Raw genomic sequence first — 13,837 nt, forward strand, 5'->3', positions numbered from 1 at the left:
ATCCTGGAATGAGGTGAAGCATGCATGCTGACATAACGTCCGATGTCCCACAACCTGCCAATGAACAAAAGAGCAAAACCATTGGTTTATAGTGTAAGGGCTATTCAATATTGAATGAAGTAGGTTTACTCGTACACTCTTTGGTCACTGTACAGAGTAGACCAATGATGCAAATTTGCTTGTAACAGCACCTTTAAAAAACTCACTGTAGGCCTATATTTCCATAGGCACACCCAGCCTCTGCTTTCAAATTAACACACACCGCATTCTGTAATCACCCGTCAAGTAAAATAATAAATAGAAACAATATAAAATAATCTTTCAACAAGAAAAAATAATTTGTTTCGGTAATAGTAAGGTCAACAGATGCGCCATGCTTCAGACTGATCAGAAATGTGGTTGTGATCACTTGTGAAGTCTCATTTTCAAATGATTTGATACTTTAGTTATTTTGAAGCCGTGTCAGTCCTTGACTGTGGGTGGGGGGTCTCTGGTGTACTGCCTAAGCCTGTCTATAATACAGTAAACTATTTCTGTCGACATATCAACGGAAGAACTTTTATTTGAAGAAGCACAGGGCAAGGGAAGCGCACTAGCCAATCAGAGGAACCCGCCCCACACGACCGTAAACAAAATATTGAGTGGTTAAATTTCGTTTTGTTAAAGTAAGACACCAAAAAAGACGAGAAAACGAGCTGAACTTTTGATTTTTTCGATTTTATTGACAAAACGAACAAAGAAAAAAACCGAAAAAACACGGCTTTGGGTTTCTGGTTTTTGCTTGTGTTATTATTCCCAGAAAACAAGACCTGGATAAAACATCCTTGGTCCCCAACCACTAGCTGATGATAAACAGTAGTGTTCCCTATTGTTGGAGCAATCACAGAAATGTAACTAAACGAGCCCAAGATTTGCCCGCTTCAAGCCACCCCAATGAAATTAAAATTTGTAAAAGCCAACAGAGGGGGGAAAACATTCCACTTACCATAAAACTTCAACGTCTTCCGTTTCCCTTCATCAGGTTGTGAAACTATCAGAAGTGGACGTAATTTTAGGGAGCAAAAATGAGTCCCATTTTTGGTGTATTTTACTCTGCTAAAGATTTCCAAACTCCGCTATCAAAAACAAGCTGCCGTGCGTTAAGGTCAAAGGTTTCACCGGGCCCGCGCGCCCTTGGCCAAAGAAGATCACTGTTTGCGCCCTCATCATTTTTAAGACTAATATTTTAATTTAATACATTTAATTCAGATTATTAACAGTCATGAAAAGCTATCCATGAAAAAGACTATTCAAACATGACATTAAAATATAAACATAAAAAATCACAGACATTTCTTGGGGGTGCTGGGCGGGTGCTGGGCGGCTGCTGTGGCTATTGCGCCGCCACTGGCAAAAACCGAGATTAAAAGGAGGCAAGAGAAGTGAATTAATCATTCATTGGCTAAACTATCAAATTATAGCCTGCCAAAATATTAATGTCAGCTGTTATCAGGTAAGATTCAACCTGAGGGTTAATTAGATCTAAACAGATGGGCATGTTAAACACTATCTAGGCACAGCTTGATACCATGCTAACTGATCTCAGTAATTTATTCTGTATCATTTCATTATTTGTTGTGACATCCAAGAAACTGACAAAAAAAATGTCTCAAATCAGTCCTAATCATCACAATGTACAGCAGTATACCAAAGCCAAATAGTGTATTTAGGACTGAGAGGAGCTGGTGGTGCCAAGTCCCTCCCCGAAACGAAATTTAACACAGAGGAGCTGCAGCACTGGAATGCAACTCCTGCCCTGGAAGTGGGCTCAGAGACCCTGTGTACCATTAATGTTGGACGTTTCCATGCTTGTTCAGATAGATCAGGGTTCATATTAGTACAGTACTGACCTGTGCATGGGGCTGGAGAGCAGCTATTTGATTAGTGTACTACATCTTTATGTATGAAGGACTTCCCATTTAGTTTACTGTTGTTTTTGCTGAATTTTGAACTAAATTTGGTATATATGATGCTACTTTCTTCAACCAGCGCAATTATTTAGAAGCTGCAATGAGTTTATTCAAATTTGAATCCCCAAAATAAACTCTAAAAATTAAATTAGATCAAAGAAATCATAACAAACATCCAAATCACAAGTATACTTGCATACTGAAAAGAGTAAGAAATAACATAATTTTCTGTGTTTCTCATCTGAAGCACGTTTGTCAAGCATCACTGGTGTGGAACAGACTTTTCAAAGCATCAGAAAACAGTAGTAACTTTGTTTTTGTCTAGTGTGCACTTAAATTACCCATCAATTTGGGATTTCCTGATAATCACACTTATGACACATGACAGTGTACCACAGTAGATGTAAAATTCAAAGCTTCACTAGTTTTAACTAAAATCAAGAGGTTATTTTTGAGTTATTATTATTCTGTCAAGGTCTACTCTTATTGTATAAGAAAAGTTTTTAGAGTGCACTAGGTGCATGCTTACTGGTAAATAACGCCTTATCCTCTGTACACTTTACAAGAATAAAAACTAGTGCAGCTGCTTATTATCTCACATTGCTTTTAATAGTTTGTAAAAACAATCTCTATATTAACCAGAAACGGATATTGAAGAAAGGTGTACTTTCAGTAACAATTTAACTTACAACAATAAAACACAAACAGCCATTTAGCTTCCATGTTTCTTCAGTCAGAAATGTTATTCATGTCAGTCACAAAAATAGAGCCACTGAAGTATTTCACAAGTCATTTCATTATCTCCTCACAAGCTGACAGGCCTCCGCATGAAGTAAATGAATACGCAGATGAGTTGAGCAATAAGAAATCTATAACACCTCTGTCTTCAGGTAGTGCTTTGTCCTGTGCTTCACCTGCGGGCTGTTTGGCACACTTGGTGGTCTCTGGTCGAAGTCCCCCATGCACACAGCTACAAAGAAGAGAGTCCCTCCGATGAGCAGTGCCAAACCTCCGAACCATCCAGAGAACATTGCCTCTCCGTACTCCCAGCGTGGCATCACATCAGGAAAACCCTCGTCCCAGAACTCCACCAGAGTTGTGTAGGCCACAATAGAGACAGGAGCCAGGGTGGTGAGCCCTGACACCCAGGACAGCACCCCGGCGAGGATGACAAGCTGTCTCTTCAGTCCAGGTCGGCCCATGCACATCTCAACCCCCTCCAGTCCTGGGAAGGCAGCCAGCAGAGCTAAACCTCCAGTGCCAATAGACACTGACATGAGCACCCTGGAGATCTGCAGGTCCATCGGCAGTCCCAGGATGGACTCGTAGGCCTTACACTGAATTCCCACCTCCTCGGTGTAGAGGCAGGTGTGCCACAGCCCAGAGAACCAGTTCTCCACTTCATTCAGATCAGAGTTCATTGTCTTCCAAAATGGAAGGAAGGCGGTGATGAGAGACGTGATCAAACCCCCTGACGTCACAAAGAGTGCAGTCCTTTGCATGATTTTAGTTGTCAGAAAAACCATCTTTTGCTTTCTGCTGCAATGTGGCAAGTGTCTCAAGTGTGCAGGTCTATGTAACAGGTATCAAATCCTAAATGGCTCTGTAGCCCGTCCCACCAGCTGAGGTAGCAGGACCAACCAGCCCTCTCATTCAGCCACCTTAATAAAATGCACCTGATAAGTGGGACATAATCCAGGACAGCAGCCTGACAACAGACATATTGTTTTGTTTCAGTGTTCAGTATCATCGCAGTGAACAATGAACTCTGTTTTAAGATGAAACCAGATATGTCCAGTGGGATTCTGGGCTGTGTGTGTGCACAAGTGGACATAAATGAGTGAAACATGAGCAAGCTGGACATGAAAAAAGAAGAATTAGAGAGCCATACGAGGCATGACTATAATGTCCTGTTTCTGCGTGGCTTTGAAATTCAGTCCACCTTTTAAAAGTTGTAATTATTTCAGATTATTTGCTTTACTGATGTCACCGATGAGATATTTTTTTTCAGTTAAGACATTTACACTCGAAGGAGGAGCTTTCGAATTTGCCAAGTGTCTCAAGTATCTGGACTATGAATAGTACTTTGTGCTCACTGCAACGGTACTTACAACAGAGCCCAAAAGAGTCCAACACTTTGTGAATTCCACTGAGGGTTTTTACAGATCTTGCAGTGCAATTGGCAGCTAACAGAGAATTCAATCTAGTACCTCAGCATTTAGGTCAACCTTTTTTTCTCAATTCCATTGACAAATCATCAAAATAAAACACCTAAATCATTCCCAAAATGCAACATTACACTTTCCATTTAATTCAAATCATACTTAATGTAGTTTAGGGTTTAATTAAATTCAAAATACTTTATTCGTCCCTGGAGGGGCAATTTAAGGCAAGTGAGTGTGCAAACAGAAGTACACATAGGCAATTCAGTTACACACATACATAAAAAAAATCTCAAAATACAAATATGATAAGTTAGAAGACATACACAAGAATTCTGATAAATAAGTATCATAAGTGCATTTTTCAGTCTTTACACCAAATAAAACTGAATATTTCTTGTACAGCATAAGTCTATATGGCAAAACAAAAAAAACATCCTTCTATTTGTTTCACATACATGAAATCTAAAACACATGTGTGATGGCAGCAACGTAAAGTCAACAGAGGACAGCTGTGTAATCGTGTATCCTTTTCTGAGGAAAGACTAAATCTGTACAGGGAACAACACCCTGAAGTCAGTGAAATCTGCTCTAAAGGAGTCTAGTTTACAATCAACCCATTACATTTTTGCTTAGCTCACTTGAGTAAATTAAAATCTTTGCAAGTGCTAAACCTCACAGAAGCTGAAGGAATTCACCGTCTCAAACCAAAGACCATTGTCTGACCTTATCATCCACAGATCTGTGGAAACTGAAATCCCTGAAGGACGTGGCTAATTTGATGAAAGGTCAGGACATTAACCTTCAGGTTTTTTTTCAGTGTATACAATGGCTTTAGTTTATGGTGAGGGTTTCAGATTTGTTCTGGTATTCCATGTAAAGATATGTGTGAATTACTTCAATGTTATTATAAAGACTTTGGGAAGAAACTGCATCTTATTATTAAAACATATATTTTCAAATTGCTTCATCTGAGACATGCAGTTTTAATCCAAGCTACCATAAATATCACAGAACAGCAGTACTGCAGTTTAGGAGTGCAATGTAGTAGCTGAGTCAAGCTGCAGAGTATCTGCTCTTTGCTTTGGTGAGTGAAGGATTTAAAAGGTATGTTGGGTCATGGATAGATAATGCGTCGCCATTCAGGGGGTCCATTAGATTTATGATGGCAGAGTGTGATACTGTGGGGGGAGTGGGGAATAGAGACTCTCTACAACACGACTAAATTTGTATAAGATTTATTAAGGCCTTAAATACATGAAACCCATGTGGGTTTATATTTAATAACAGCATACTGATGTCACTAAATACACATTGCTATATGGATAAAGACACCTTGTTTGTTAGTAATGTTAAGAGGTGATTATTATTACAAAGATGTGTGCCAATGACAATAACATTAAACAAAACAAATAGCTTCAAGACAGACATACATTCTGATTATTTTCATACAATGTTTTTGATTCCTTACAACATTTAATCCAGGCGTGTTAACTGTGTCAGAGATGAGAATACTACAAGTAGTAGAATACAGATTTAGATAAATAATCAATTTTATAGTATACTTTAATTAAGTATCTGAGCAGGTAACTTAAAACAAGACAGCTGAGGGCAACATTTCTATATTGTCACAAGTGTGAATTCTTACAGTCCACTGCATATCTTAAAAAAAAAATGCAGCAACAATACTGAGCAGGATAAAACCTTGCAGTTTTTGTCTGTAATCAAAATAAATAAAATGACAAACTGAACATAAAAGGGAGTTTTTGGACCACTTAACAATTGTAACTGAGCTAGAATCTGGTTTCTTCACTGATTTCACTCCTCACTGAGACGCAGAGCGAGACGAGAATGATTTGATACTGCGTGGATAAGAGGGGGTTGAGACATGCAAGGTCCAACATAAAGGAAAGTACTGCGAGTTGGGGACGAGGGAATGACTAGTAGTAGGTGGAGCAGAGATGTATGGCTTCTGTGAAAGGAGAAAAGAGCCCGGCTCTTGGCGTCATCCTAAATGTCGGAGCCCATCTCAGCACACTGTTTGTCTGATATGTGTGTAGCTAGAGACTCAATGATGTCCAAAAGCAGCAGCTGGCTGAGAGACCGCAGGTTGGGAAGCTTGGATACCTTTGGGAGGGGAGGAGAGCAAAAAATGAAAAAAATGAGCAATAAATTAAGACAAGACAATGAGTCAAACAGAGCAAAATGGGGAACAAGCAGCACTTGATTGCTCATGCATGAAAAATGAAGATAAACAGAAAGAAGCTTCACAGAAACACTAACAAAACTCCAGCGAAGGAGGGTGAGAATTGAGTGCTTCGCTGTGTCTTTGAATAACAAACAATAATCAGAGTGGCACTTTGACCCTCATCGTTATGTGATGAGGTGCTTGTTCAGCCGGCCGGGCTGTAAACAGTCTCCTCTCTGCACAGAAGATGGGAGGGTGATCCACTAAGAGGCCAAAGTCTCCCGCAAGGAAGACAGGCCTACATGGTTAGCTCAGCTGCAGTGAGTGGGCAGCAAACCCCCAGGGCTCCGGTTACAAGCCCACCCACCTTAATGAACTGGTGGACAATAATGTGTAGGCAGTGCTTCTTCATGTCCAGAGCCTGGGTCTTATCAGCTGCCTCCAGAATCTGAAGGGGGGGAAATATTGAGGGAGCAGTGAGTACGGAAATGATTCATGCAGCATAAAGAAATGTCTTCAAGTGTGGGACAACATTGTCAAATTAGGTCACTTCTCCCCCCACGGGTAAAAACACAAATACCTGCAAGACATTCTCCACAGTGACGTTCATCTCCAGATTCTGCTTACAGTAAGCCTGCAGTCTGTTGTTTGAAAACCCGTAGTAATATGGTGCGGCAAACAGATAGCTGTTTATGACAGGTCAAGGAATTAAAAAACAAAAAACATCTCTCTGTGATACATTCCTGTGAAAAATGCTAAACCAACATTATGACGTGTTTTGACCACTCATGTAGTCACTTCTAGCTTTAAACAGAAGACATTAGACACAGCAAATTAAGACAGTAGAGCTTTGTTCATTATATGCACCCCATCTCATAGTAGCGACCACAATGGCTGAATAGAAGTCCAATAACATGCAGTTGCAATAATGACCAATAATGAAATTGACTGAACAAAATTCCCTAAAAAACACAAAGTCAACATTTTCTAACACTAAGTTAGGGTCTCAAATGGAGAGAAGACATCAAAGCAATAAGAGAAGTATGTTTGAGTGTGTCTGCCTGAATCTGAATCACTCCCACAACCACTGTGGGTACAGCTTTCTCATTCCACTTTAACTCCATCACAGTTCCTCTCTGTTAGTCAAATTAGTATTTTCTGGCTCAAGGATTGAGAAGAGCAGAAGCTGGGTACCATTTCATGAGTTGGCCTCATCAAAGGATGTGGTCTCTTTCAAAATGTATTTTTATTGAATTTGTTTTCAATGTTGTCATTATAGTGGGCTCTGCCTGGGAAAGACTTTTGCTGAATGAATCTAAAGCAGTCTGAATTTGAGAAGGATACAGGGAATCCTCTGGAGGCATGTTGACGTCGCCATAGTAGATATAACGCAGCATGGACTCAAAGGCCTGCTTACTTGGAACCATCTCACCAATGGAGATATTGACCTGACCATCCTCGGGCATGAAGGAGCGGAACATCGCTTCAAAGTAACTGAGGAACAAAAGCGTAAACGTTAAAAAGTGTCAGACATATAACCAAGCTGAAAGGGAACACGATGTCTCCAAGTATAATGTTAAGAAACATTATCACCTCTATGATATGTTTGTGCATTCCACAAAAAAAAAAAAGTATATTATCAGGTAAAATAATCTTACATATTAGAATTGTTTCTAAAAAAACAAAATTTTGTTGTTAAAATCATCTTATTAAAACCTAAAGATGGCACTCTTTTGCCATTAAGAGTTAAACTTGCTTGAGTAGTAAGACTGAGTGTGCTTCTTCTCTTTTGACAATAAGCAGCAGCACATTAAATTGTGGAGGGAAAATACCAAATAAAAATGTGTGCTTAGTATCATTACACAAAAAAGTACAAAAGTGGTCTGATAACTTGCTCGAGCTGCTGTACGTGCACCAAGAAGATCATAAAACCTGTGCTGACTCTACCTGGATCGGGCTGCCAGTATGGCTTTATGAGCAGGTCGTGGGTGTCCGTCTAACAGCAGGATAATGTCGCAGAACTCCAGGCCGCCTCCCTCCAGGTAGGCCTTCATGTCCTGGACCAGAGAGGTCCCGATGTCCACAGGTTGGTCTGAGTACAACCTGGGAGGAGGTTGCTGCTTTCGTCGCACTATCTCAACAATCAGCGGAGTGGACAGACGTTCAAACTCCTTCGTCATGATCACCTGGTTGAAGTGTGACTCCTTCACCACAAAGTTAAGGCAATGTTCCTAGAGAAAGAAACAATTTGTTAGCATGAATATTAGAATCAAGTATCACCTCTCTTTCCTAGGTATTTCTGGTTTTAAAAAGTAACGTAATAAAGCTGCAGAGCATTATTTTACTGACTTCTTTTGGTTGAAATCATAACATTTACTGTACTGAAAACACCCTGAACCTCAACCACTAGAGGGCAGTAAAAACAAGTTAGTTTTATACAGTTACCTTGAGCTGGTCCAGTTGCAGCTTGTTGGCATTTTCACAAACACTGAGAACGTTCTGCAGGTCGACAGATGCCTCAATGTACTGCACACACAGCTGCTCCAGGCGGGAAAGCTTAAAACTGAGAGCCAGTTTGTACACATCCATGATTAGAAGAACATCCTGGACATGACCTATGGAGACAAGCAAGTAAAATGAAAATTTGTCAGTTTTTCTTCTCTTTCTTTATTATTTTTGCAGCTACAATCAAAAGACTGACAAATAAAGCAACCATGAGGAGAGAGGTACCTCTGCGTGGGTACTGGATCTTGTCAGTGTAGAGGAACTGCATTAAGACTTCAAAAGGCTGGGCCTCTGCTTCCCTGATGGATACCTCTAGCATCGGCTGTATTCCCGATGGCCTGTTGCCCGCTGGGATATCCCTCGGGCCTCCAGCTGTACCTTCATCACTTTCCTCACTGCTGTCTTGTTTAATCTTCTGCACACAGATTATGGTACGCTTTAACATGTAAAACCTTGTTTAACATTACAGTTGAGGTTCCTCTATAGCATGGACCTCTTATTGTTACAACTGTTGTCATATTATGTCATTTGGTTGTTATTCTGTTTGCAGCTTTAATTTGTGTCTGAAGTCAGTGCAGAGTTGTTTCATTTTATAGAAATATGGTTGTGGGAATAATATTGTGACACTGTCCATTGCTTAACATTGTAAATAAGGTTCTAATATTGTGATGTGCGATAGTGTGGCACAGGTGCATCCCTGCCTAATTGGAACAGTTAATTTGGACTGAAGTCTTCCGCTGTGTGCCAGTTCAACCGTATTAACAAATTTTTCACTTGTATAAATATCTTATGACAACACCGATCATCTTCCTGTGTCTCAGAGGAAATTAAGTGCATTTGTTACAAGGCTCTGACCTGTCGCTGCCTATCCCAAGCCTGCAGGATTTTCTTCCGTAGCCACTGACACCTTGCAGTCACTATGGCAATATGCCCCAAGACTCTTTCCTCCCTCTGTAAACAACAAGGAGTCAAACAGCTGGAACAATATGTAACAATACTCAAAAGTCACCTAATTAATTTAAATCAGCAGTTTAGAAAACTCACCTCGCCTAGAATGAACTCCACATCACAGAACTGACGATTCTCCCACAGTTTGCCATAATCCTCATGGAGAGTACACTTTGGGTAGCAGGAGAACTGCACGAAAGACAGAATTATCATTTTAAGAGGTACTTTACAGTTCAAGTATACCGAATCCATAATCTTTCTTTGAGAGAGACAAAATATTTAGAGAAAATGCTTGTATATTTCAACAATGAATTTGTCTGACCTGAAATCTGTACATCTCCCCACTGCGCACATTGTTGTCCACAGTTCCTCCAAATATGTACATGGCATCTTGAATCACAGCAGCAGCATGGAAGAGTCTACCACTGGGCATCTGAGGAGGCAAAGACAGAGGAAATTCAGCCTTCGAACTGAACTAAATATAAGGAGAAAGAAAGTTTAGACCAATATTTATATCAATTTATTGTATATAGTATTTACAGACCTATTTAATCCATTATAATTCAGCCTGTCTGCAAAGTACATTTGTGATATCATTCAACCACTTCCAGTTCTTTGTAAATCTATTTGGTTCATACCTCACTGTCCAGGCTGGGGTGGATCACCTCCCAGCTCTGAGAGTCCACATCGTAACAGTGCAGTTCATTGGGCAGGGTGTTATCAGCCGCACCTCCAAATACATACAGGTGGCGGTCAAAGGCAACCATAGTATGGCCGTAACGTCTCTGGGGAGGCGGTGGGGAGCCCCGCAGTAAGTGTTCAGTCGGGATGCGTGTCCACCTGAGAAAATGGAATAATGTCTCACGTAACGCTGGCAACTACAGGATGAGTGAGTGAGGTGTGTCATGAGCGGAGGCAAAGGATATACTCACATGTGGCCCTTGAACTCAAACTGGAAGAGGTTGTTGGTGATCTTGGCTCCACTCTGGCCAGAAAACACAAACATCTTGTCCCTGCATACAGCTACAGGGAAATTGCAGCAAGATGGAGGAATCTCACCACTCTGATCGATCTGATGGCCACAAATGCAGAGACAGAGACGTTAATACAGTTCAGTGTTCGGTGTTTGGGTTATAGTATAATAAAAATGTATTATACTGGCCTCCTCCCAACACGCATGTTCTCGATCTTGTAGACTGATGGTCCACATGTCATTCAGCCTGCACATGGGGAAAATATCTGTCACTATTATGCTGAAAAACTGTTTATCAATTGTGTTAAAAGAAACATTCAAACATACCTGGCATTCCCATCATAGCCAGCAAATATCCACAGTTTGTCACTATAGACTGTGGCCCCATGTGCAGACCTCGCCACTGGCAAACTGAAACGAAAACAAAGGACAGCAGGGCTAAATTATGATCTCTTACTGGCTTTTTTTATGTATTATTTTTACATTTTTACACCAAAAATACCCAAAACTGTTAAAAAAGGAGCAGGTTGGTTTGATTTCCACAAAGTTTTTATGTCCCCATGCATCTTAAAATTGTGTTTCCATATGTAAGAAAAGACTATTCCCAGACTATTCCCCGGCAATTTATCATCTTGCAGTGATAATATATGCTTCTTCTTCCCGTCTGCAGCTGGCCTCATTAACAAGGCCCAGAAACCCCACTGACACTGACTCTTAAACCCACCCTGTATAGTGCATTACATTAATGCACTTCTGTTGGTTTTTCTATCTTGCACATTGTAAATATCATTCTTGTACAGCTTTAGATTTTTCCATCTTTATTTATATTGAAAAAGTACTTGATTTTTTGTGATTCTTACGCACCAATGCAAATTCCTCGTATGTGTAAAAACTTCCTTGACAATAAACACGATTCTGATTCAATTATAGGAAGTGAAAGTCCGATATGTCGGGAGAAAACACAAAATTGCTCTGGCTTTGAAACAACTGATCCTAAAAAAAAAAAACACACACATTACCTCCCCTCCACTTTCCATTCAGTCCACTGCCCTGTTGCAAACTTGTACTCAAACAGATCATTTTTGTTTTTCAGGTTTGAGTTTGAGTAGATGTCTCCAGTGTAGCCCCCTGAAAAACATGAAGTCAAACATTAGAGCATCAATATCCCCCCGAGTTTAAAAAAAAGGGGAATGAATGACATTTGATGATGAAGACCAAAGGCTTTATTACCAAACACAAACATGCTGCTGCCATAGACAACAGCTGAGTGGTGATATCTGGGAGCAGGAGGAGTTCCAGTGGTGAAGGCCCTGTAGTGAACATCACACATACACAGGCGATTCATCATATGTGGTCTGCATTTCTTTTCAGTTGCTCATTCATGGTGCATTGCTGTAATCTCACCGACACCAGGAGCAGTCCTTCACATCAAAGCGGAGCAAGTCATTCAGCATGTTCTTCCTATTAGGGGACAGAAAATACAAAAGCCACATGATGCAGTGACCTATAAATATAGATATTCAGCTACTGTGCTGAACTACTCACCCATTGTCTCCCCCAAACACGTAAATGGCATCCCTGTAGGCCACCACAGTGTGCTTACTGCGCCTACATGGAGCAAAATGAAAGTTACAGCACGAATAACAAGACAAGACAGTCAACTAAAGCTGCATCTGTCCACCAAACAACACGTTTACCTGGCACCAACAAACTCATCACACGGAGGGAGTCTTCTCCAGCGATGGACAGTCTCAAAAGGACCAAAGTTGAGCGTCAGATATTCCACGCTGTCGGAGCAACTGTGGTCGAAATCAACACTCGGGGCCACTTTGGTTGATTTGCAGGACATTGCTGCTAACTCGTCCAGCTGAATCATGACTCAGGGCCACTCGTCTGCGGGGACGTCCACTGTTAACGCCATCGTTAGTGTCGGTCCTCCAGCGTGAGAGCTTCTGCTATCCGGACACTGTGTAGATAAAGCTTGTGTTTAGGTTAGAGGGTTGTGCTCGTCCGGATATCAGTCAGCAACCGAGCGGCGCTGCAAAAATAAAAACATTAGCCGCATAGCTAACGCTGGTTTAGCTGCTGCTAAGCTGCACAACAAGCGACAGCGAATGAAAAGTTAACAAATAGCTGCTAAAATACCTGTTTTACACGGTGCCACGCGTGAAGTGGTGCGTGTACTAAGTGAAGGAGTTCGCAGCGAGGTTTTAGCAACAAAAACTAAAGGTTAAAAAAAGCAAAAACAAAGAGTGTTGCCATTAAAAGAGCAATCGGCCAACCACGCCCCCGAGCGAGAGACTGGAGAGAGCTTCACTTCCTGTTGTGTCAGTCAATAAATAAATAAATAAAGGTTTAACCCTCATAGGCTGTAAATAAAGAATATGTTAATATATATAACAGTTTTAAATGTTATAAATGGCAATAATTAATGTGATAAAGTTACTATTTTAAAATCAGTCATAAGATCAGCTGTTGATAAATGTTAGATGGATAGATACTTTATTTATATTTATCCCGAGGGAAATTCAAGTGTCCAGTAGCATATGAAACATTCATACATTAAACATACATTAAACCTATATTAAAATAAAGTTAAAAATTAAATTAACTTATAACACAGTAGCCACAGTAAGCAAAACAGTAAACAGTGCAAATTGAGTAAAGGTAGTAGGTTTCCGGCACGCAACTTTGCTTTTTTGGTTCAATCTCATCCTTTGTTTTGGAAGAAGCTTTAAAAATCCATCATACGTTCAATATTCATCCTCTAGTTCGGAGAAATATCAGGCTTTTTAGCTGCTTTAATTAAACTATGTTCACCATCTAGTCACTAACTGTGTCTGTGTGCCATTTGATGCAGGTTAGAGAGCGCATAGTAGATTTTTATAGTTTTTTTGCTGCCACACCTTCCTGCTGCTGCTAAACACTGATGAACCAGAACAATAATGTTGCAGCCTGTAAAACCAAAACAAGACCAAAAAACCAAACAGTTTCAGAATCTCTGATACACAACGTTTTCTAGTTTTAAAACATTTCTCCTAAGTCGTTCTAGACTATGAACCTTCTCTCTACCTGTCCTGTTTCGTATCTCTAGCTGAGCCAGGCTATGCGT

At 40.4% G+C, this 13,837-nt stretch overlaps 2 protein-coding genes across 3 annotated transcripts; both read right to left on the reverse strand.

The window, feature by feature from the left end:
• Positions 1–2,818: 2,818 nt before the first annotated feature.
• On the reverse strand, positions 2,819–3,997 carry si:dkey-98f17.3 (uncharacterized protein LOC793143 homolog). Its single transcript, XM_035658772.1, has one exon. The coding sequence runs from the start codon at positions 3,473–3,475 to the stop codon at positions 2,819–2,821; it is 657 nt and encodes a 218-aa protein (XP_035514665.1). The 5' UTR covers positions 3,476–3,997.
• A 1,336-nt stretch (positions 3,998–5,333) lies between these two features.
• On the reverse strand, positions 5,334–13,031 carry lztr1 (leucine-zipper-like transcription regulator 1). 2 transcript variants are annotated; one of them, XM_035658773.1, is made up of 20 exons: positions 12,871–13,031; positions 12,423–12,691; positions 12,271–12,333; positions 12,130–12,186; positions 11,956–12,035; positions 11,745–11,853; positions 11,053–11,136; positions 10,915–10,972; positions 10,685–10,824; positions 10,391–10,592; positions 10,075–10,185; positions 9,849–9,941; positions 9,660–9,755; positions 9,030–9,219; positions 8,745–8,914; positions 8,247–8,530; positions 7,644–7,793; positions 6,880–6,985; positions 6,667–6,747; positions 5,334–6,238 (listed from the first exon to the last, which is right to left on the reverse strand). In XM_035658773.1, exons 2-20 carry the CDS (start codon positions 12,599–12,601, stop codon positions 6,122–6,124), a joined length of 2,370 nt encoding a protein of 789 aa, XP_035514666.1. In that variant the 5' UTR covers positions 12,602–12,691; positions 12,871–13,031; the 3' UTR covers positions 5,334–6,121. The 2 variants fall into 2 exon arrangements, with proteins under 2 accessions (XP_035514666.1, XP_035514667.1); XM_035658774.1 differs by having other exon boundaries at positions 12,423–12,705.
• Between the last annotated feature and the right edge of the window lie 806 nt (positions 13,032–13,837).

This window comes from Morone saxatilis, unplaced genomic scaffold (assembly GCF_004916995.1).
Source record: "Morone saxatilis isolate NCDOM2014 unplaced genomic scaffold, NCSU_SB_2.0 Contig16, whole genome shotgun sequence".
In the NCBI taxonomy this organism is placed as follows: Eukaryota; Metazoa; Chordata; class Actinopteri; family Moronidae; genus Morone; species Morone saxatilis.